The sequence below is a fragment of the Halichoerus grypus genome, chromosome 10, assembly GCF_964656455.1.
Source record: "Halichoerus grypus chromosome 10, mHalGry1.hap1.1, whole genome shotgun sequence".
NCBI lineage: Eukaryota > Metazoa > Chordata > Mammalia > Carnivora > Phocidae > Halichoerus > Halichoerus grypus.
The window spans coordinates 21,357,434-21,381,203 of record NC_135721.1 but is presented as its reverse complement, the minus strand read 5'-3'; the positions used below and the strand labels follow the sequence as shown (position 1 = coordinate 21,381,203).

Sequence of the window (23,770 nt, the reverse complement as noted above, 5' to 3'; positions counted from 1 at the left end):
TCCGGGGAAATTTTAGAGCACTGACAAAGTCATAATCACAAGGCTCTGGGAAGCCTCTGCCTCAACTCCACAGTTGTCCTGGACTCCTCCTCCCCAAGGCAGGCTGGTCTCAGATGTGAGCACCAGCCCTCTGTCTTTTTCTCCCACGGGCCTTTTCCTCTATCCCAGGCCCGATTTGTCTTTTTGGGACCCAACAGATGCATTGGATTGGACAAAAGCTCTTTTATTTACTGACATTCCTTAGCACTTCTCCCATTCAGGAGAGAGAAGTTTGAGGAGTTACTCGGCTCTGACCTTGGGTGGATGGGAAATGGTGTGGAGAGGAGAAAACAGGCAGTGTGAAGAGGCACGAATGGGCAAAGGGTCTGTAGAAGTATTATCTTTTCCCTATCACATGTTTCATGCCCCTGTTAACAAAATATATGGTGATCAGCATGCATAAGATGTGGTAAAAAGGATGGAGGCAAGCAGGCACTGATAGATGAACTTCAGTCAGCCCACAGTACCCATGCTAACGGGGGCTGTGCTGGGGTACAGTCCAGAGAGAATCCAGAGGTGGCATAACTACCCCTCCCCCTCCAATGCATTCATACTTTGCGTGAGTTGACTCATGGTGGCATAGAATGAGTCTGACAATGAGGCTGACAATGTCAAGTGCATGGGCACCAGAAAAAGGTGAGACCAGCCCCAGAAATGTGTGCTGGCGTAGGAATGAGGCTGACGCTAAGTTCTGGGTGCAGCGCTGCAACAAAGGAGGGTCAACTGGTATAGCAGCTCTGGGATAGGATCCACCCTGCTCAGTTATCAGGATCTTGGTGGAGATAATGCAAGTGGCTCAGGGCCCCTACCAGCTGAAATTGGCCCAAATCCCAAGGTACAGGAAAAAGAATGCTCGGGAAAAGTCTGTCACCACTGCCTGAGACCTCATAAGGGTAGGTATGGAAGGGCTGCTGTCTAAACAGATTAAAATTGGGACTGGAGCTAAAAAGAAGAGTGGCAGGGTCAGTGATACCATCAAGGACAGAGGTGGCATCCGCACTGGGATAGATGCCATCAATGCTTCTGAAGTTGGGATTCTTATAAGAAGAGGGTCAAATCAGGGTCAATGTCAGGACAGGGCTACTTGCTCCCCTCTTCAACGTGTCCAGTGTGTTGGGCAGCAGAAGGCACCCTCGCTGGGTCAGCACCTGGGGGCAAAAGAGGTTGGCATCTTATTAAGCAGAAGGAATGATGACCCAGAATTTAAAGCAAGCCCCCTGTGGGTAAGGATATAAACACCTGAAATCCTGAATATAAGATATAAACTTTCTACTAATGACTCATTGGAAGTTAGTGTATGTTCTTTTCTTATCCTTTGATTATTGCTGCATTTTAGCTTCCATATATACTCACTCCTCTTCGTCTTTTAGAAATCATCTTCCCTATCATCTTGTTCTCTTCTAAAATTTCTTTTGTTTCCTATGATGGAATTTGAAAAACACATATACAAATATTTAGTAACAATTTTTCGTCCAGGGGTGAGAAAACCGTTACCTTGCAGTTACATGTCAGTATCACTAGGTGGCACTAGAGTGAACTTCAGTCAAGCCACACTCTCAGTGCTTAGGGTGGGGATGATCTCATCAAACACTTAATCTTCCTTTCGAGTAAAGGCACTGAACTTCATCTTCAAGTACTGCCTTTTCAAGGCATCCTCCCACCCATTCTTTACCTTAACTCCCACCCCATTCCTTAGCTTAACAGTCATGAGAGGCCAATATTACATTCATTTTTTTTTTTTAAGATTTTATTTATTTATTTGACAGAGAGAGACACAGCGAGAGAGGGAACACAAGCAGGGGGAGTGGGAGAGGGAGAAGGAGGCTTCCCGCGGAGCAGGGAGCCCAACGCTGGGCTCGATCCCAGGAACCTGGGACCATGACCTGAGCCGAAGGCAGACGCCCAACGACTAAGCCACCCAGGCGCCCAGCCTACTAGATCCACTGTCAGTTGGTGGCATAAGCCACTCAGAAACCAAGTGTATCCTCTTCTCTTTCTTCACTTGGCCTCAGTACCGGCTTGAGACTCCCGCCCATATTAAGGGCTCAGAGTTTCACCTCCAAGTATCTCTCATTGCCAATCCAGCTCTTACCTCAGGCCCTGTCTATGGCTCTCACCTGCCCTGGGAGGCTGATTCTGTACATCCTGCTGGTATTTTCTGGCAACCTCCTCAGGTGGTGGCTTAAGCGCTCCGCAGCAGAAGCAGCAGCAGCAGCAGCAGCAGCAGCAGCAGGTGAGCAGAGCGCACAGGAGGACCAGCGTCTGAAAGGCAGGGAAGAGTGGCCTCGGCCCAGCATTTCCTCCATATCCCACCCCACAAAATGGGACAACAGAAGCAGCTGCACTGGGAGAGAAGGGTCAGCTGTCCAAGAAGAGGAGGGTCATCCCTCCTTCCTTATTCTTTTTTGTTTTTTTTAAAGATTTTATTTATTTATTTATCTATTTATTTATTTATTTATTTATTTATTTGCGAGAGAGCACAGAGGGAGAGGGAGCAGGGAGCCTGACGCGGACCTCGATTCCAGGATCCTGGGATCATGACCTGAGCCGAAGGCAGACATTTGACCAACTGAGCCACTAGGCGCCTCCCGCCCCTTCCTTATTCTTAAGGGACTAGGAAGAATTGTATACCTTGAACCAGCAACTATTCATCGTAAAATAGTACATGACGCCTTCTTCGCCAAAGTGATCATATATATATATTCCCAATGAACCATGCCGGTCGTAGATTTTCCGCTTCTTAGGGTCACTCAGTATGGAGTGGGCTGTGTTGATCTCTTTGAATATTTCTGCTGCTTGAGCGTCCCCTGGATTCTTGTCTGGATGATACTTTAAGGCCAGTTTCCTGCCCAGGCAATACCCAAAAGGACGGTGGGGACAGGACGGTTGGGAAATGGCTGGGGAAGGAGGGTAGGATGAATGACAGGGATAGGTCTCTAGCTGTGAAGAAGGCATGCATGAGTGCAAGGAATGGAGGCAAGCAGCCCAAGTCTAAATTCCTTGCCATGCCACAGTGAAAAGGATGATGACCCCATCCAACCCAAAGTGAAGGCTTGAGGATTTAAAAATGGGTCAGAAAGCAAGGTAGAAAGAGAAGGGTTTAAGGCGGGGCGAATTCCAGGGTTTAGTAAGAGGCTGGGTCTGAACCTGTAAGCCTTTTTGATGTCTTCCGGTGAGGCACCTTTCTTAAGCTCCAGCACGGCATAGAGGGTTGTCCCACTTCTGGACAGCTGGCGGGCTGCTTCGTCCAAATGAGCCATGATCTGGGTCAGAGGAGAAGAAGCATTTGTGAGAACCTCCACAGGGGAGGCCATGGAGAAGTGAACTTCCACTGAGGAAACTCATTGCCTTCAGGGGCTAGGCAGGTAAAACGAGTACAAAGGGACAAGTATAAGACAACAGTGAGTGGGCTCTGTGACTAGCAGGAGCGTGCAGGTGACCAGAAATGACATCCAAATTTTAAAGAGGAAATATCTCCTCACATTTCCCAGCGTCCTTCAGCTACGCAGCCCTCCAGACACCCCACACCGTGGAGAGGTGTGAGCAAGGGGAGGTCTACACCATGGGAGGAGAGTGATTTTATCTGGAACTACTACTACCTTAGGCAAACAGCCCCGGGCCTGTCCAAGCTCACTGCTGGGTTGGAAAGACCAGGGCAGACCAGTCCTTGATCAGGTTGGGTCAGGAACCGGGGAGATGCACAATTCCCACGGGAGGCACAATTCAGACCAAACCCTGAGCCCCCTAAGAGAAGTCAGGTGTCCCAAAGCCAGGCCGTAGGGCAGTGCCGCAGCTAGGCCAGTGGCGTTCTTCTTCTCCTTAGCCTCCCCTCCCAAACCTCAGAGATGGGCAGCGGGGAGAGCATCAAGGGATGAAAACCGAAGCGAAGGGGATAGCTTTGGGGGCCGACCGGCCAGGGACCAGAGAGCAGGACCCCAGACAGTGGGAGAGACCTTGGGAGGCTGTGGCCCATAAGAGCCAAGACTACATGCTCAAGAGGGAATGCTCTGGTTCCCGGATGCCCTCTGAGTCCGTGTGGACTCCGCGCCCGGCCTGGTGCTCTACCTTTACCTCAGAGCCGCTCTCCTCGGCTGGGCAGGCCTCACACAACCTCCATCTGGGTGTGAAATTTCACACCGCCGGGGCCCAGCGGCCAACTGCGCTTGCGTGCTGCGCCAACACTCCGGGTCGCTTTTTGGCGCCGCCGGAAAATCTGGGAGGTGCAGCTACGTGGGCCCTGGGATTTATTTCGCTCCAGGGCGTAAGGATCAGCCCTGCGCCAGCGGCCGCGCTACGTTGCCAGCTCTTCCGGTGGGCGTGGCCTGGGACGGGGTCATCCCTTCTCCCGTGGGAGAGGATCGCCAGTCTTGGTGACCCGCAGGGCTCGTCCACTCACCTAAGGAAACATATTGGGCTTGCACGCCGGGGTTGTATGAGAGGTACGGCTCCTGCAAGCCTTTCTCAAGAGGTGTGTTACCTTCCCAGTCTTCTTTTGCAGAGTTTAGGGGTCTCCACTTTGTCCTTTTTTTCCCCTTCCACCTGGAAACTCCTACACATCCTTAAAGACCCACCTAGAATGTCCTGGGAATCCTTCCTTCTTTCCCCCAGTTGTTCCCATCTTGCTCTGTCAAAGCATTTATTCTATTATATTGTAATTATTAGTTTGCACGTTCCCTTAAATGATAAACGATATCTTGAATTTTCCAAAAGTCACTACTGTTCTTCAAAAACTTCATTTAAATATTAGAATATCATAAGGATGTACCATAAGGTATTTATATAATCCAGATCGGGTACTTGTTTCTAGCCATTTGATAGTGTAATAACCTTATAACGAAAATTCTTACCTATAAATCTTCAAATAAATCTCTTCCCTGCCCTCTTGAGGTGGATTCCTGGAAGTGTATTATTGGGTCAAGGCGAATTTTTTAGAGGCTCTTGATCCATGTTGCTAACTTTCTTCCCAGAAAGATAACAAAAATACCAATTTACAGTCCTACCTGCAGGGCTTGAGAGCACCTATCTCCACCTGGGCTGGCTTCCTGTGATTCCAACAGGAGGCAGTGTTTGCACCACTTAAAATTTACCACTTTGTAATGTTGGTTTTCTTTATAGAGGAGCACTCAATAGCTCCCATAGCATGTACTTGAAAGAGCTTTAATAGTTCAATAATATTTCTCTGTTACACCTCGTGTAGCTTTTATCACTCTCATCCCTTTATGACAGTTATTTGTGCACATTTACATTGCCTTCTGGGTGTTAAGTGGTAAATCAATCCTCCATCCCAAGAAATGTGAGCCATCTGAGTAAACTAAGGAGTCCATGTGCAATAGGCACCATGACCAGTGAATTAGCTAACTTATTTCTGTAGATCTGTGATCACCGTAGGGGTGGGGATGAAAAGCTTTGGCATCAACCTCCCAGTTCATAGATTCTGGGTCGGAGGAGTTTATAGGTTAGTCACCTAAAAACAAAGGAGCTGAAGCTGACATTTTTTTCTGTGGTGGTTTGTACTATGATAAATTTCCCAGCTAACTTCCAACTTTTCATCACCATCATGGAGAACTAGCAGAGCAACCCAGGTTGTTTCTTTACTAGCACTGGAAAGACAGAAGAAGGCACTAGAAGTGCAGAACACTTACAATGAATTTCTTACCTCAGTCTATAGGCCCAGCCTGGTCTGGCCCCTGCCTCTCGCTCTAGCTCTGTCAAGCACCACTGTTTTGCTTGCTCGGGTCTCTGCTGCACTGGTTTTCTGTCAGTTCTTTGAAGACACCTGTTCTCTCCCATGTCAAGGGCCTTAGGCCATGCTGCTCCCTCTGCCTGGAGGACTTCTCCTCAGGCTGTCTGCTAGCTGACTTCTCATCCTTCTAGGATCTCAGCTTCATGTCTCCTCAGATAGGCCTTCTAAATTGAGTTCTACTTCTCTCTCTCCAACTCATAACACCCTCACCACGATTTGTGAATAGATGTTTATTTGTGTGTTGATTTGTTTAAGGTCTGCCTTCCCCAGTACAAGGTGAACTCTCTGAGGGCAGGGACCTTGTAGCTTTGTTCACCATCTTTCACCTAGTACCTAGAACCATGTCTGGTTCACAGCAAGTGAATTAATGATTTATTGAATGAGCTACAGCAGAGGGAGCCCTCTGCTGGTCCAATGTAGGCCTAGAGGTTGGGCCCTAGCAAGAATTCCCTAGAGGAACACTTAGCTGGGGAGTTGGAAGATTTGCCCTCCTATGGCCCCGAACAAGAAGAGACATAAGGGGTTAAGAAAAGGCGGTAGGGGAGATAGTAATGGTGATTTGGAGCTCCTTGGTTCTTGTTTGTCTTCGTCCTCCTCCAGTTCCTAACACAGTTCCTGGGACATTGTAGGTGCTCAATGAATGTCGGCCAGTTGAATGAATAAGTAAACGTCGTGTGTCTTCCCAGAGGCACTGTAACCTACTAATCTCCTTTGATTCTCCCAGCAGCCATGAGCGATGGTGTGATCACACCCCTGCTTCATAGAAGTGAGCCCAGAGAAGGAGGGCAAATCAGGTTCTTCTCTGAGAAGAGTTAGTAAACATCTTTCACATCTTGCCAGAGGCTCCAGAATGTTATTACTTCTTATCATTGCCCTCTGACATTCTAATTAATTCTAATCATAGTTCCTGGCTCTTGAAATAACCATTATCTTTAAGTCTTCCGACCCTCTAGTCTAAATGAAAGGACACTGCAGCCAGGAAGCTACAGACATGGAAAGAAGGCAGGCAAGTCGGCCTGGCATCCTTTGGCTAGAGGCTCTCCACTTTGCCTTCACCTAGAAACAGACCCCATCTGGCCCTGTTTCTATGCACACAGTCTCTTCTGACACTCAGCACAGTACTAGGAAGAACACACAAGCCCAAAATCGGAAGCCCTAGGCCTTGGTTTTGACTCTGGCTCTAATGAGCCACGTGATCCTGAACAAGTCACTTAATCTCTGAGGCTCTTTTCCCTCTTCTGTAAAAACCTGTGCCATTCCACAGGGTTGATGTCAAAACTAAATTAGATTTGGTTGTAAGAAAAAAATGGAAAAAAATAACTATGCTAAAGAATGATTTCAGGCCAAAACCTTCTCTAGAATCATTTTCCCTCAAGTCACTGATCTTATAGTTTACTATCTCACAGTTTGGTCTCTCCTGGAGAAAATCAAGAAGCATCCCTTATTTACCCACAAACAGCTAAAGTTTTAGTCATATAGCCAAAAAACACATATACAGACAGCAGACATTGGCATATTTATACCCAAAATATCATGCTCTTGAGCATATGCAGTGGGAGAGAGAGATCACAATTTGTCATACCCAACCACTAGGTTCTAGAATTGCATAGTTTTTGAGTTGGAAAGGAACTCAGAGGCTTAACTCTCATCTAATGCCTTCGTTGTGTAATTGAGGAAAGTGTGGCCCAGAGAGAAGGAATGACCTGCTCAAAGTCAACCAGTGAGATCCAGACCTAAGTCTTCTAAGTTAAGATTCTATGCCGTGTCTGCTTCTTATACACACCAGCTCCCTTCTCACTTTAAAATTGAGGTCTAGGGGTGCCTGGGTGGCTCACTCGGTTGGGCATCTGACTCTTGGTTTTGGCAGGTCATGATCTCAGGGTCGTGGGATCTAGCCCCACATTGAGCTCTGTGTTAAGCGGGGAGTCTGCTTGAAGATCCTCTCCCTCTGCTCCTCCCCGACTCATTCAAATCAATCAATCAATCAATCTTTAAAAAAAATAAAGTTGAAGTCTAGAGACAGACCAAAGCTGTAATTGATATTTGATATCCACCTCCTTTCATGATGTCAGGTAATGTCCCTCTTTCCCTCCCTCCAGCTGAAGGCGTGCTCACTACCTGTGACAAAACATCACTGGCCCGGTTTGTTTGCCTGTCCTCTCCTGGGCAGACATCTCAGGTGGGAGGTGGAGGGCTTCCAGCCAGAGAGGCTGCTGCATACCCCTGTCATCTCTGACCTGCAACCCCAGACTGCAGAGCTAAGGGCAGGCTGACAGGGCACAGCTGTCTCACCTGTAAAATGGAAATAATAGAGTGTACCTCTTAGGGTTGTTAGGAGGACTAAATACTTAATTTGAATAGTGCTTGGCACATGGTAAGTGCTATGTTATTGTCATTGTCATCATCATCATCATCATCCTTTCCATCTGGTCACCTCTCAATTTTGTAAAGAGAGAAGTTGCTTTTCATTTTGTCTCTGGGAAGAAGGAAAACTCAGGATCCTTCCTCTAGGAAGATTTGCAAATTGTCATTAGAATTGTTCCATCCCCTTTCTACATCCTTCTCTCAGCCTCTTAGAACCCCATATCCTAGTTCCCCTACCCAGCACCCTCATGCTGCCCTCTTACTATCCAGAATATCCCTGCCAGTCCTCCCTAAGCAGTTAGAACTCCAAAATTACTTCTCTCACTTCTCTTTTCAATACTTCTTTTTTTTTTTTTATGAGAGAGCACGTGTGCACATGCAAGCGTGAGGTGGGCTGGGGGCGATGCAGGAGCAGAGGGAGAGGGAGAGAGAGAATTTCTTTTTTTTTTTTTTAAGATTTTATTTATTTATTTGAGAGAGAGAATGAGAGAGAGAGAGCATGAGAGGGGGAGGGTCAGAGGGAGAAGCAGACTCCCTGCCGAGCAGGGAGCCCGATGCGGGACTCGATCCCGGGACTCCAGGATCATGACCTGAGCCGAAGGCAGTCACTTAACCAACTGAGCCACCCAGGTGCCCGGGAGAGAGAGAATTTCAAGCAGACTCCATGCTCAACGCCAACCTGAAGCAGGGCTCGATCCCACAACCCTAAGATCATGACCTGAGCCAAAATCAAGAGTCGGACGCTTAACCTACTGAGCCACCCAGGTGTCCATCCTTTCAATATTTCTAATAAAAACTATTACCTCCATAAAATGAGCTCATCCCTAAGGGTTGGTTAGGTGGAAAGCAACCTGATTAAAACACAATAATTCAGGGGCGCCTGCCTGGCTCAGTTGGTGGAACATGCAACTCCTGATCTTGGGTTTGGATGTTCGAGCCCCATGTTGGGTGTAGAGATTACTTAAAATTAAAATCTTTAAAAAACAAAAACAAAAAAAACCACTATAATTCAACTTGTAGTGAGAACGACTATTAATAAATACCTCACTCTCCCCATTCTTACTAACACAAAAGGAATAACTGGCGGAATTTCAGGCAGTGTGATTGAATGAAGTAAAAAAGACCAAGCTGTGTTTTGGGGAAGACTTTGGGCCTTAAATAACTTTTCTCTTTTTCTGTTCACTTTCACTTCTTTTCATTTCTGTGGCTCTGCATTATTCTGGTTCTCCTACATCTCCAATAAGTTTCCTGCCCGCCCCCTCACCCTTTCTGGCTCCTCTTCTTTCTTTCACCTCCTGACTGTGCATTCTGTATGGTTTGGTCTTTAAGCTTCCGCTTGGGCTCTCTCCTCTCCACTTCAGAGATCCAGTCTACACCCACGGCTTCAGATGTCATAAGTAGGCTTTAGAATCAGTTTAGAGTTATCCACATGCCAGTCTCCCACCGCCTCCAAACCATATTCCCCATACTGTTTGTTCCTCTTGGTTTCTCTATTGATATTAATGTTATGGCTATTTCCAAGGTAATGATGCTCAAAACCCAAACACTACTTGTCTGTGGATTCATTATTTTCCCCCAATTCGCCCAAAAAGTCTTACTAATTTTTTTTTAAATTACTCTTTCATGTGTCCCTTCTTTTCAGCTCCCACCACCTCAAAGCATCCAGTTAAAGGATTTCCATATCACACTGACTGTTGTTCTAGCCTCCTGACTGTTCTCCCTACTGCCAGTCTCATGCTAGATATGGCTACCAGATCAGTGTTTGTAGAGCAGTGCTTCCATCCTTACCACTCCTTTGCTCATGGAATAGAGGATGCAAAACAGCCTTTTAAATCAGGCAGTAAACTCTACAACTTGATACCAACTTAGCCCTCCAAGTGCATTGTCTACTGTTGTCCTAAGGTGACCCTTCCATGACAGACTGGTCTCCCCCCCCCAAATATTCCTGTTCTTTCTCACCTCTATGCCATTGCTCTTGCACCATTTCCCCTTGTGAATTGTCCTTTTTGTTAATCAATTCACTTATTCAACAAATATCTGTTAAACATTGCTATATGCCTAGTATCTTGGATACAATGATAATCAAACTCTTCTTTGTGTTCATAGATTATAGCCTAGTGTGGAGGACAGACATTCATTAATGTCGTCAAGGGGCGCGTGGGTGGCTCAGTCGTTAAGCGTCTGCCTTCGGCTCAGGTCATGATCCCAGTGTCCTGGGATCCAGCCCTGCATCGCATCGGGCTCCCTGCTCCGCGGGAAGCCTGCTTCTCCCTCTCCCACTCCCCCTGCTTGTGTTCCTTCTCTCACTGTGTCGCTCTCTGTCAAATAAACAAATAAAATCTTAAAAACAAAAACAAATCATTAATGTCATCAACATATGTTTATTAGGCTTTATCATGTGGCAGACACTATTCCAGGTGCTGGGGATACAGCAGCTTATTAAACAGACAAAAATGTCTGCCATCATGGAGCTTACATTCTGGTGAGAGGAGATAGTATTTTAGGTGGTAATAATGGCTGTGGAGAAACATAAAGCAGGGGATGCAGATAGGGAATCTTTGGGGTGAGATTGCAGTTTTTAAAAGGATAAGCAGAGAGGGCTGGTGAAGGTAATATTTGAGTCAAGACCTAAAGCAGGTCCTCAGGTGAGTCATGAAGACATCTGATAGAGTGCATTGCATGCAGATGAGTAAATGCAAAGGTCCTGGGGTGGAAGCATGCCTGGTGTGTTGTAGGACCTGTACAAAGGCCAGAGGGGCTGGGGACGAAGGTGGAGTCGTATGGAAAGGAGATCAGAGGGGTCTGTAGGGCTTTGCAGTCCACTGGAAAACCTTTAGCTGGCACTGAGGGACATGGGGAGGTAATGATATCTGGCCTAGTTGCCTAGTCATTGGATTGAGAATAGATTGTAGGGCAATAAAGGCAGAAGAAGGAAGATAACCAAAGAAGCTACTGCAATAATCAAGAAGACAGATGATGGTGGTTGGGACCAAGGTGGGAGCAGGATTTGCTGCCAGATTGGATGCGGGGTAAAAATTGAGGCATCAGGGTGACTCTAAGGTTTCTGGCTTGAGCAAATGAAAGTATAGAGTCACCATGTTCAGACATGGGAGGACAGCTGAAAGAAAAGGTTTGGGACGGGGTAACAATCAGAAGCTCAGTTTTAGACCGGTGAAGCTTGAGATGCCTAGTAGATGTTAAGGAGGTGAGGTCAAGCTGACATTTAGGTGTTTGAGTTTGGAGTTCAAGTGAGAAATCTGGGGTTCATTGTATAGATGCCGTTTATTCTTTTCTTTTTTTTTTTAAAAAAATTTCAAACACAAAGATAGAATAGCACAGTGATCCCCTATCTACCCACCATTGAGCTTCAACAACCATTGCTTTCTGCAGTTTCCAGATAGTGTTTTAAGCCTTGAGACTGGATGATATCTCCATGGGAGTGAGTGTAGAGAGGTAAGCGAAGAGGGTGACCAAGTCCTGGACCATTCCAGTATTAAAGCGTTGAGAAGATGAGGAGGAACCAGCAAAGGAGACTGAGGATAAGCAAGTCAGTGAAGTAGGAGGAAAACCAGATTATGGTATCCTGGAAGCCAAGTGAAGAAACAAGTAATTCCCAAATGATGATGTAATTACAGTATGATAAATGCTGAGGAAGAAAAATAAGTGTGCAATGAGAATGTGTAACATGAGAACTAACCTAGTCTGGGGATCAGGGAAGGCCTCCTGGAGGAGGTGGTATTTCAGCTCCATCCTCCCGCATCCTCTCTATCTCCAATTAAAATCCTGCTTTCTCCATCTTGCTTCCACTCTGACCACCAGCCCCTTTTTTCCTGGGGTGGCTTTAACGAGGACTATGTGTCAGCCACTAGGGGGCCGTAGGGACACCGTGATGAGAAAGATAATTCCCGCCTTCAGAGAGCTTGTATTCTAGTGAGGAGATAGACAAGCAAACCAGTTTGTTTCAGTGTACTAAGTGCCGCCATCACATAATCACTGTAGGCCTTGAGGGCACATAACTCTGCCTGGTGGGGGAGTCAGAAAGGCTTCCTGGAGGAACACGTGAGTGGAGAATGGAGTGGAAATTGGACCCCCTTGTTACGTCTCCCCATACCCTTCAGCCTGGCTTGGACCTTTCCAGTGTTAACCCATTGCCTGCATGCTTGGCCTTCAAATCTTGTCTGAGATCCCTAGCCCAGCGTAAATCCTGACTTCAGGGCTGGACTTGGCTCTTTCTCTCCCAATATGAACTGGTTGAGCCTGGGTTCCCTGAAGCCCCCCTTCTGACCTGCTCTGCCACCCTCTGTTCTGGCACTGATCTGTCCTCCTGAGAACTTCCAGAGATTCCTGCTTCCTTCACCCCTTTGGGATTCAAAGTGGCCTAAGGAATCTCCTTAGGGAAAACTGATACCTGAGGCAGGACAGGACAGACATTAAGAGCAAGTGGGTAAATCAGTAACCAAAGCCTGCAGAATAGAAATATCTTGCAATCAAGTTAAAGCCAGGAGGGGAGGAAATGCATCTATCTTGTTCACCAGGAATTTCCAGTTACCCTAACAAAGTGCATGGCAGGAAATCAGTGTTCAGTAAATGTTGAATGAATAGTTCTTACAAGATTTCAGTTCCCTACAGCCAGCTCTAAGCTGCCCTCCTAACTCCTGCCTAATTTTCCTAGCTCCTAACCAGGTGCAAAATGCCTTCCTCAGACCTGGCATTCAAGAGGATCCTTTGCAAAGATTTTCATAGGACCTCTTGATGGCTCTTTGAGAATCAGGTGCAAGCAGTCTGTTTCGCTGCCAGGCTTTTCTTGCATAAAATTCCAAGCACAAGCAACTGTTGGTATTCTCCCCGCTGGTGCCCTCGGCTTCTGGAGCCAGCACGTTCCAAGCAAGGCCCGAGGAAGCCGCGGCGGAGGACAGCCCTGTGATCCATCTGCTCCCGCACTTCTTTCCCCTCCCGCCTGCTCGCTCCCCGCCCAGTGGCAGGCGGGCATGTGCCGGCGTCTGCGCCCCCTCCCGGGAACCCGGGGCTGCTGTCTGCGCGCTGTGGACCGACTGCCCAGGAAGGGAAATCCCGGAGGAAGCCATTGTGGTTAAGTCCCCTGTTGTCGTCATCGGCTAAGGCGTGCCTAGAAGCCCCTACCCCGCACAGGGCTCCGCGGTTTCTCCCCATTCTCGAGCTCGCCTGCCCGCGCCGCTTCGGGCGAGGCTACAGCATCCCAGCCCTGGAGTGCGCGGTGGCCTCTCCGCAGCCCAGCTCCAGGGCTCTCAGAATTGGGGAAGCCCCAGGCCCGGTGCGAGCTTCGAAAACCGACGGCGCCTAGCGGGACTTGCCGGGGCCCTGACCTAGGCGGACGGGGCACGAGTTCCACCCCGCTCTACCAAGGACCTACAAGGTGACCTTGGCCGGTGGCTTCCCCTCTCGCTACCTCAGTTTGCACCCCCGCGACCCGAGGAAGGAGCTGAGGCCCCACTCCTCTAGGGGAGGTTGGAGGGAGAGAGGACCCCCACCCTCACTCCCTCGCCCCTCGCCTTGCGTGGGCTTTGGGCTGAGGCTTCTGCGGGCAGTAGTGGGGAGGGTGCCGAATAAAGGCTGGCGCTGGCCCAGGGCGCGGCGTGGGTGGAGACGCGGCGCCGGGGGCTCGAGCAGACCCTTTGGTTCTTCCGTTCCGCACCGTTCCCCAGCGCAGTACGCTCCCTTCGTGCAAGCCGCCCGCAAACCTTGGCAAGGGCCTCACTCTCCCCCGCCTGAGCAGCCAGCCCGCCGCCCAGCTTGCCTAATCCGTTCAAGCCTCACCTCCTCCGCGAAGCTCTCCCGGGTTAACCCCATCTCTTCCAACCACTCTGTCTGGCACGTGCTCCTAGTGTTTGTTTGTTCCGGGTTTTTGGGGGGGAAGTGTACACGCAGTCGCAATGTTTGGGATAATAACGTTGGGGCGAAGTGTCTGTCCCCGGAACCCCAAATGAAGGACGCCCAGTGTGTTCCTCAGGAAGGGTGCCCGTGGATGGGTTTCTCTCCTGGACTCACCAACCGCTCCCACCCTCCACGCTTCCCCATCCAAGCTCACTTTTCTCCCTCCTCCTCCAGACCCTCCTCCTCACAGTGTCACAGCTTGGAGGGCACAATGCAATCCCCACCCCCATTTCCTTCTACAGTGGCGGCAGGTGTGAGGGCCAGAGAGCTTCGAGCATTTGAAGGTTTGACTCCGGGCTCAGCCACCCACTTTGCTGTAAGTCACTCCTTCCCCTGGGTTTTAATTAAAATGAGGCAAAATAAGGTAATGCCCAGCCAGGTGCTAGAGGTTCGGAGGTAAAGAATCACCTGCTGACAAGCTGCAGCCTCCCTCCAAGAACAGTGGGCTTGTGACCAGAGATGTGGCATCGCTCCTTCCTCCTCTCGTTGCCCCAGCCTGTGGCGCGCGCTGTCTTCAGTCGCCAGTGCGGTGCCCTGAACTGGAGAGGGAAAGAGAATGATGTTCCAGTCCCAGCGTTTTATTCACCGGCTGCCTGACCCTAGACGCTTCTTCCTCTGGAACTCAGTTTACTCATCCGAAAAATAGGGATAGTAATGGATTGGAGGAGAACAGGAAGCTTTTGTCACCCAAACTCTCTATAAAAATAAATGATAATGAGCGGTACAGTGCTTGGCAGCAGATTTTGCATGCAAATTCCGACCCCACATCCTCCACAGAGGGGTTTCTGGCCGGGGTCCCTGGAGTTCTCCCGGATGTGTCACTGCTCACCCCACACTCTTTCTGGTTCTCACGAGCTAGGTAATGGACCCACACCTGTTTCTGCCTCCGTGTGGGGGGCTGGACGACACCCCCCACCCCGTGCAGGCTTGCAAAGGGAGGTGTTCCTTGGGGGAAGGTTGGTCGGGAGGTGCCGAGGCTTGAGGAGCTTGGCTTGGAACCCGCGGGCGGGACTTGGGTGGGGGCGGGGCTATGGAGATTAGGCATTCTCTAGAACCCTGCGGCGGCGCAGAGGGCTCCGGTCGCCCCCACCTGGCTCTGGCACTGGGAAATGGGGCTTTGGTTATGGGGGCGGGGCTCCAGGGGCGGGGCTTAGGCGTGGGGGAGAGGCCCGGGAACCTGGAGGCGGGGCTTGGGGAGCTCGCCCCACACGGGGCGGGGCTCCAAAGGCCGCGGGATCTGCAGTTCGGACTCCCCGCGCCACAGTCGCTGCAGTTCGCTCTACTCTGGTGGCCCCGCGGCCCTGCGGGGAGTCCGGGGGTCGGCTGGCCGCTCGGACTTGGTCCAGGGCTGGCCCCGCCTCTCCCTTCCTCGGTGGGGCCTAGACGGTCGGGGCCGCGGTGACATGGAGCCCTCTCCTGCCACGGGGGGATCGGAGACCACTCGCCTGGTGAGCCCCCGAGACCGCGGCGGCGCCGGTGGCGGCCTGCGCTTGAAGAGGTAGGACAGACCTGGGCCGGCCCTCAGCCCGGGGGCGCCACCCTCCTGCCACCCGTCCATTTCGTTGTCTCCCCCGGCGTGGCCCCGGCTGGCCGCCCCAGCGCACCGCAAGTCCCTCGGCTTCGCGGAGCCCGGCTCTGTCCTCTCCGGCCACCCCGCCAGAACCACCCCCACCCCCGACCCTCCCAGCAGTCCGCTATGCCTCCTCCCGGCCACGCTCTTTTTCTCGGTCCCGCAAAACGGCTCCCCGGCCGGTCCCCCAAGCCTCCGGACCCCTCTGCCGCCCTCGCCGCATCCGACTTCCCCGTGAGCAACTGCCCCTCCGTCGGACCGGAGTCCACGCCAGGTGCCCCGAAGTCTGCATTGCTCCAGCGCCCTGGCGTTGGGAGCATCTCGCCGCCCAGGCTTCGGAGCCCCCGCTGCAGGCCCCTGGCCCTTCCCTCTGTGCGCCCGGGCTCGGGGCGCCCCCTCCAGCCACTGCCAGCTGTGCGCACCCAGGCCGAAGATGGGCCCGGGCTCCACGGCGGTTCTTCCGGGCCCCTGCGGGACGACGGCCGCTGGGAAGCGAGGGGGTGGCAGGGAAGGAGCAGGTGCGGTCTGGGCGGCAGGGGGTATTCCCGGCTCCGCACAGACGGGGCCGGGGGCGGCGAGGTGTGAAATGAGGCGCGCGGAGCGGCCGGGACAGCGGGCCGGGGGCGGCCGGAGAACCTCCTCCGCGTCCCGCCGGCCTCCCGCGCCCGGCGCCCGCCGGCTCTGTCCGCCTTGTCCCTCGGAGCGGCCGCGCCAGGCCCATCCTGGCCACCTCCGCTGGCCATTTTGTCTGCTGGCTGACCGTCCGTTTGTCTCGGAAATTTGACAGGCTCTCTGGCTTTTTCTCTTCGGCTTTTTCTCTTTCTTCATTTATCCCAATCGTTTTGTTTCCCTCCGAGCACCTTTCCCTTTGTCTCTGATGTGGTGCCTCTGTGTGTTTCTCGCTCTTTCCCTGGGTGGGGGCCGTAAACCTGGGTGGGTGGGGAAGTGGAACAGAAGGGAGGACAGGCTTCCCGTCTGACTCCTTCCTGCAGGGGACTGCAGACGTGGGCAGCTGTGGAGGCTCCAGCCGAGGCAGGGGCATCTCTTCACAGATCCGTTTGACTCTGCTTCAGGCCGCGGTCCCCACCCCACAGTTCCCCTCTACCCCACTCAATATTACTTGTTGTTCGTTGGGGGTTTCAGAGGGCCAGGGAGAGAAAACTGCTTCTCCTTCTCTCTAAACAGCATGTAGCCCCCCATCCACATATACACCCACCCACACCAACAATGAGCCTTCTTTTTTTTTTAATGTATTTTTTAAGAAGTAGGCTCGACGCCCAACGTGGAGCTTGAACTCATGACCCTAAGATTAAGAGTCGCATGCTCTACCAACTGAGCCAGCCAGGCACCCCAACAATGAGGCTTCTTTAGTGCCCAATTCATGCAGAACAAAAGGGAGCAGCCTGTTGATGGGTGGCTACCTTGATGACTGGGTACTCTATGCCTTACAAAAAAGGCATCTTGCCCATTGCCCCAAAGCCACGCAGCCTCTGCTTGCTATCCAGACCCGCATCTCTGACTCCCAGCTCATTTTCATTCTCATATGACCATTAGTCACCAAATCCTGCAGTATTTTCTGAAAGAGGCTCTTCCCTAACCTACCTGCCCCTCCTTTAAAATTTGGTGCAGGGAATCTGTGGCCTGCTCTATTCTGGACCCTTCCATCTCCGCTCCTCTCCCTCTCCCAGACTAATATACATCAGCAAGGTCATCTCAGGGCTGGGGAAAGATATGTGAAATCAATCAGTGTATCTCCCTTGATGTTCCTTTGAGCCCTCGTTTTCCTCCTCAGCCCTTGCCCTGGCTCCTGACACTTAAAACTCCTAGCCACTTATCTTGTCATTGACATCCCATGTGTCTGGAGCCCCCTTCTTCACCTAGGTCTCATGTTAAACATCTCTTCCTCTGTGAAGTTGTCGTCACCCTCATTCCAGGTGGTTACTCCCTCCCTGGTGCTCCAAAGTCCTTCATTCATCATCCTCCTGGCCCCAGCCTCTCCTTGCCTAGTAAGTCATTTGTGACACATCTGTCTCTCCCACTAGACTGGGTTTCCCTGCCTGCCACCTGAGTCCCGGGCACCCAACTATGTGTATATCTCACTGAAGAATGAGGATGGGTTTCAAAGCCACCCTCATCTCTCTGTCTCCTCTGCAAACACACCCAGCATCTCATCATACACATTGAGATTCTAAGTCTTGGAAGAAAATTCCAAGAAATTAATCTACCTGCCAGCACTCGGATCTTCCCTACAAGCACCAAATTTGTCCCCACCTCCCTCACACCTCAATTCACCCACTTGGCAGAGCTTTTCTCAGCCAGAAGGCCCCAGGCCTCCCTCCTCACTTTACTGCTCTGACCATGTTTCTATCTGGAGCCTCTGATTCACTCGTGGGTATTCTTGTCACACCTCCATGAGTATTTCTACGACTGTATTTTCTATTTAGGTCTTTCGTTCTATGGAAGGTTCTGGCCTTGCTGGGGTTCAGGTTGGGTAGTTGTGGGGGTGAGAATTGGGCCAGCATGAACCTAAAACTTAGCCTGAGTTCCATCTCTGGCATCCCAGGTGAGGCTCCAGCCCCGTTCATTTATCAAAGGAGGCTTACGGCACCGCACAGTTAAGGTGGCCTCCGCTGGGTGCTTATGATCGGGCCGGAGTCCAGCTAACATGTGGCACCTTCAAACCCAGGGCTCCTACCACTGCCTCCCCAGCCACAGCAGTCTGCACTTCGTCCTCCCCATGACAACCCCAGCTCTGGGATCTGGGACCTCAGACTTTTTGGGTCCCACCGTTCCACTCCTGTCTTAAATGGCCACGTTTCAGCTGCATGTCTAGATAGGGAAGGGGAAGGATCTGGAGTGGAGGCACTGGGAGATGGATCTCGGAGGGAGGCCCTAAGGCCAGGATCATGTGCTCACCCTCTGACACCACCTTGCCTTCATATTGCCTCTGCCTGGCATGTTCCCCCTGTCTTTACCCAAACCCTCCCCATCCTTCAAGGCCCTTCTCATGGCGCCCCCTTCAGTTTCCCTGACTTCACTCCAATTCATCTTCTCCAAGCCCCGAGAGCACTTTGTTTTATGGCAATAGCTACTTTCTTGCTAGAGAGCATAGCACCTAGGTACACCTTTGTCTTGTCCACCGAAAGCTCCCAGAGGTCAGCAAGATGCTGCTCATTTTGTGCTCCTTATGGTGCCTGTCCATGCATTATGGTGGAATCTACTCTCTACCATGAACTAGCTATGTGGCCCCCCTATGTCCTCTCCCTCTCTGAGCCTCATACTTGTAATTTCTGTAAAAAGCATTAGACTAGACCATCTCTACGGTGCTTTCCAGCTGTGAAATGCTATGGCTCTGTGTGTGAAAGGAAAGGGAGGCTGGGGTCTGAGCTGTCCGTTTAGCCCCCACCTCTCACGTGGCCCTCTGCTCCTGAGGCTCCCACGTTTGACCGGGCCTTGGGACGGGCAGAGCGAGTGTTGGGCCACAGCTGACAAAGCCCGTCTAACGGGACGGAGGACCTGGGAGTGAGGAACAGGTCGGCCCGTGGCCCAGCCCCAGGTTGAATGGCGCTGCCTGCCCCAGTCTCTTCACAGAGCCCTCGGAGCCCCTCCCCGAGGAACCCAAACCTGTGGAGATGCCCTTCCACCACTGCCACAGGGACCCCCTGCCACCGCCGGGCCTCACCCCTGAGAGGCTGCAGGCGCAGAGACAGCTGTGTGCTGCCTGTGCCGTGTGCTGTGTTTTCATGGCTGGGGAGGTGGTCGGTAAGTCAGAGAGCGGCTCCACCAACCCCATCCTCTCGACCCCTGCCTAAGCCACTCTCCACCCAGAGACCCAGCAGTGTTCCCGGAGGCGGGCGGGGGCAGAGATGCTGAGAAGGGGTGGCTGCAGTGGGGACGTGGGTGCCTAGGACTCAGGAAGTGGGAGAGGGTGGGGGATAGAAGCAGGGGGAATTCAGGGCCACGTCTGGGGCCGAGGGCCGGGGCTGGCTTCTCAGCATTAGCTAGACTTTTAGAAGTCCTATATTTCTTGACATTAAAATGTGTCATTATAAGGGCGCCTGGGTGGCTCAGTTGGTTAAGCAACTGCCTTCGGCTCAGGTCATGATTCTGGAGTCCCAGGATCGAGTCCCGCATTGGGCTCCCTGCTCAGCAGGGGGTCTGCTTCTCCCTCTGACCCTTCCCCTCTCATGCTCTCTGTTTCCCATTCTCTCTCTCAGATAAATAAATAAAATCTTAAAAAAAAAAAAAAAAATAAAATAAAATGTGTCATTATAGAAAATCTAGAAAATGTGGATGAGTGAAAAGAAGCCGATAAAACCCCCCTATAATCCCATCACCAGGGAAGAACGCAGTTCACATTTGGGTGCAGGTCCCCCCAGCCTCCTTCCCGGCTTCTACACACGCCGCGGTGCTCGCTACTTCCTAACTGGACCCAGACCGCTCACTGCTTTACGCTTGCAGGGGGCTATTTGGCGCACAGCCTGGCCATTATGACCGATGCAGCCCACCTGCTGGCGGATGTGGGCAGCATGATAGGCAGCCTCTTCTCTCTCTGGCTCTCTACCCGTCCAGCCACCCGCACCATGACCTTTGGCTGGCACCGCTCAGGTAAGGCCTTGTGTGGCCCTGTGAGCCTCTAATCTTACCAGAAGGTACCTCCTAGGGTCCCGGGCAGGTGTCTGATAGCTTGTCTCCCCCTGCAGAGACTCTGGGGGCTTTGGCCTCTGTGGTCTCCCTCTGGATGGTCACTGGCATCCTCCTGTACCTGGCCTTCATCCGCCTGCTGCACAGCGACTACCACATCGAGGGGGGTGCCATGCTGCTGACTGCCAGCATCGCAGTCTGCGCCAACCTGCTGTACGTTCCGGTGGAGCAGGCACCATGCGGGACTCAGGGCGAGGGGGGCTTCTCCAGGGTGGGAGAGCCGGCTCTCTCCCCGCGCGACAGGCACGCACACGCACACACAGTTCTCACCCGTCGCCTGCCCTGGGGCCGCCTGAGGACAGACGGGGGAGAGAGCCGGAATCCAGAGTCAGCAGACATTTACCGAGGGCCTACTGTGTACCAGCCACCCTGCCGGGGGCTTTCATCGGCACTGTCTCATTTGAGTCCCCACCACCCCCGTGAGGTAGACAGTATCGGCCCTAGTGTACAGTTAAGGACACAGGACCCGAGAGGTGGCCAGGTGACTTGCTCAGGTGTAAGTAGCAGGGTCAGGATCTGAATCCATGTCTCCAGCACCAAGTACGGTATTTTCCCCCCCAGGCTGCACGATTTGTGTCCCTTGGCAATGTCGTCTTCCTCCTGGGGCTGGGAAAGTAGGGAGAAAATACGTGGAGAAAGGGCTCCTGGGGAGGTGAGGTGGAGAGATGTGGAAAGAGGGCAGACGAGGCCGGGAACAGGCCACCCGGGCTGAGCTGCTCTGCTTCCCCCTCAGAATGGCGTTTGTGCTGCACCAGGCCGGCCCCCCGCACAGCCACGGGTCTAGGGGAGCGGAGTATGCACCGCTGGAGGAGGGGCCGGGGGAACCCCTGCCCCTCGGGAACACCAGCGTCCGGGCAGCCTTTGTGCATGTGCTGGGGGACCTCCTGCAGAGCCTTGGGGTACTGGCCGCCTCTGTCCTCATCTACTTCAAGGTACTGTGCACGCAGGCCTGCCCCAGGCTTCCTCCCCCAGCTCCACACCCCGGCCCCCTCCTTGCACCCTCGGCCTCCCTCCCCGCCTCCAGCTCCCAGCTCCCCAGAACTCCCTGGGGCATGGTCCCATTCCCCTCAGCAGGGCTCCCAGGGGCCTCTCAGGTCCTGTTTGTCCCAGACACCCCTAGGTCTTCCTCTGGAGGGTTCCTGTTTCCTGGGCTTAGAGGTCTCTTTCTTTACAGCCTCAGTACAAGGCAGCTGACCCCATCAGCACCTTCCTCTTCTCCATCTGTGCCCTTGGATCCACGGCTCCCACCCTCCGAGATGTTCTTCGTGTCCTCATGGAAGGTAAATCAGATGCCACTTCTCCCCACCTGGGGCCCTCTCTGACCTCACTCCAGCTCGGAGCCACCTCTTTTCTCTCAAGAGAGTGTCGGGAGAAGGCCTGGGTCCTGGGGTCTATTGCTGGAAGGAGATTCAGGCACAGGGTGAATTGTGGAGGTTAACGCTGAGCAGATACAGGATGGGGGGGGTAGAGTCTGGTGAGGGGCCGCCCTTGGGCAGGAGCGGCCTTGGCAGTAAGGCGTGGCCGGTGCTGCTTGCAGGATCCCCCCGAAGTGTGGGGTTTGAGCCCGTGCGGGACACACTGTTGTCAGTGCCAGGAGTCCGGGCAATTCATGAGCTGCACCTGTGGTCCCTTACGCTTACTTACCATGTTGCCTCCGCACACCTGGCCATTGGTGAGTCCACACTGGCCCTAGCCAGTTACCTCCTAGAAATGTTTTCCCCCACCCCACCCCCCACCCCCACCCCTACCCCCCCCTTCCAAACCTAGGAAGATTGACTGAATTGCTGGGATTGCAATTCCAGCTCTCTTTCTTGATCTGTCTCTGACACACATGTGCGTGTTGGAGACAAGGCACCCTGGACAGGGTGTTCTGGTGGGGGTGGGGATCGCCCTCTCTGAAGTAGTGCAGAGAACCAGCAACCCTTTAAAAGATCACTAGTACCAACAGGTCGAGCAACGGGGCACAGTTAGGTAAGTTGTGACCGTGACGTATGACAGAACTATTCAAACTGATGATGATGAACACTGTGTGGCAACTAGGAAAAATGTTTATGGTATAATGCTAAGAGAAAAAAGCTGAATGTAAAATTATATCTACATTATGATTCAACTATTAAAAATATATATGGTGACTCACAAGCTGACAAAGGATTTTTGAGTTTCTTCCAGATGCAAGAAGCAATCAGAGACATGCAATTTGGATGCCAAAAATATTATACTTTGTGGGATAGTTGATGGTAACTCTAGAGGGACAATGGGAGAAAATATTTAACATCTGGATTGTCTTGGAGAATCGGGTGCTGTGGCTGCTGAAACATACAGCTGTATATGGATAGTCAAAGAGCAGAAGAGATTAGAAAAATAAGAATAGTCTGGCGTGTTAGCGTGGTGGCGTGGTTGATTAGGGGGTGAGTCTCTCCAACCTTTTCTTTGGCATTTTATGCTGTTCATACAATACAGAAAGAAAATAAAGCTCCTCACTCAAGCCTGGCTTTAATGCTGTGCAAGCCATAGGGTCCCCATGCACCGGTCCTTATCTTGGCCCCTGCCTGGTTCCCAACTCCCCTGGGAACCTGCTGCCTCTTATCACTCTCCCACAGACTCCACGGCTGACCCTGAAGCTGTCCTGGCTGAAGCCACAGCCCAGCTCCACTCCCGGTTTGGATTCTCCAGCTGCACCCTGCAGGTTGAGCAGTACCAGCCCGAGATGGCCCAGTGCCTGCGCTGCCGGGACCCCCCTCAAGCCTGAGCCGAGGCCCCACCCTCACCCCATTGCCAGGCCCTGGCTCAGGCCCGGACTCTCAGTACCTGCCTCCCTGCTCTTGCAGAAGGGACAGAGCTGGGCCCGTACCCCTTCCTCTCTCCCTCCTTCTACCTGCCCACTCCCTAGTCCCCAGCCCCGGTGGGCAAGACCAAAGTGTGGGGGGTGGTGGGGGAGGCAGGGTTCAGGCTGAACGGGAATCAGTCGGTGGGGCTGTGTAGAAGTCCCTTGGTCCCCCCTCCCTGTGGTTTGGGGAGCACAAGCGTCCTTTCCATGCAGTTCATTTGTCTGTGTGGCAGGCTGGCTGTCTGGCTGGGGGCATCTGCCTGTCTGTGTGCTGTTGGTGTGCCTATGCCTGGGGGAGGTCAGCAGGGGCCCCCTCCCCACATGGCCCTCGCTCTGTCTATGCAGGAGCCCCAAAGCCCGCACTTTGTGTGTTCGAGCCCTGTGGTTTTGTCTCAGTGTGTGTGTGTGTGTGTGTGTGTGTGTGTTTCTTGGTGCTGTGGCCCGTGTGTCTCTGTGCCTATGTGGCTGTGCTATGGTCTGAGTCTGCACCATCCATGTGTCCTTTTCGGGGTCTGTCTGTCCATCCCTCTGTTGGTGCTGTGCCCTCGGCTATCCCAGAGAGAGGGAGGACGACTCCGCCGCAGCTCCGCCAATAAACTTGTGTCTAACTGCA

At 52.3% G+C, this 23,770-nt stretch overlaps 2 protein-coding genes and 1 long non-coding RNA gene across 7 annotated transcripts; 2 read left to right on the top strand and 1 right to left on the bottom strand.

Annotated features, from left to right (window-relative positions):
• Nucleotides 1-215: 215 nt before the first annotated feature.
• On the bottom strand, nucleotides 216-16,553 carry DNAJC5G (DnaJ heat shock protein family (Hsp40) member C5 gamma). Of its 5 annotated transcripts, none has more exons than XM_078056104.1 (7): nucleotides 16,049-16,553; nucleotides 14,465-14,590; nucleotides 3,187-3,302; nucleotides 2,671-2,936; nucleotides 2,157-2,301; nucleotides 1,393-1,458; nucleotides 216-1,187 (listed from the first exon to the last, which is right to left on the bottom strand). In XM_078056104.1, the coding sequence occupies exons 1-6, from the start codon at nucleotides 16,345-16,347 to the stop codon at nucleotides 1,406-1,408; spliced, it is 1,005 nt and encodes a 334-aa protein (XP_077912230.1). In that variant the 5' UTR covers nucleotides 16,348-16,553; the 3' UTR covers nucleotides 216-1,187; nucleotides 1,393-1,405. The 5 variants fall into 5 exon arrangements, with proteins under 5 accessions (XP_077912230.1, XP_077912231.1, XP_035946215.2 ...); XM_078056105.1 differs by having other exon boundaries at nucleotides 2,671-2,884; XM_036090322.2 differs by lacking the exon at nucleotides 1,393-1,458 and having other exon boundaries at nucleotides 2,671-2,884.
• On the top strand, nucleotides 13,080-14,630 carry LOC118534457 (uncharacterized). The gene is made up of 3 exons (XR_004916672.2): nucleotides 13,080-13,538; nucleotides 14,299-14,372; nucleotides 14,499-14,630. It is a non-coding gene; the product is annotated as an uncharacterized LOC118534457 (long non-coding RNA).
• On the top strand, nucleotides 15,254-23,770 carry SLC30A3 (solute carrier family 30 member 3). The gene is made up of 8 exons (XM_036090316.2): nucleotides 15,254-15,554; nucleotides 19,207-19,388; nucleotides 20,088-20,234; nucleotides 20,330-20,483; nucleotides 21,064-21,262; nucleotides 21,505-21,610; nucleotides 21,868-22,002; nucleotides 22,931-23,770. Exons 1-8 carry the CDS (start codon nucleotides 15,460-15,462, stop codon nucleotides 23,077-23,079), a joined length of 1,167 nt encoding a protein of 388 aa, XP_035946209.1. The 5' UTR covers nucleotides 15,254-15,459; the 3' UTR covers nucleotides 23,080-23,770.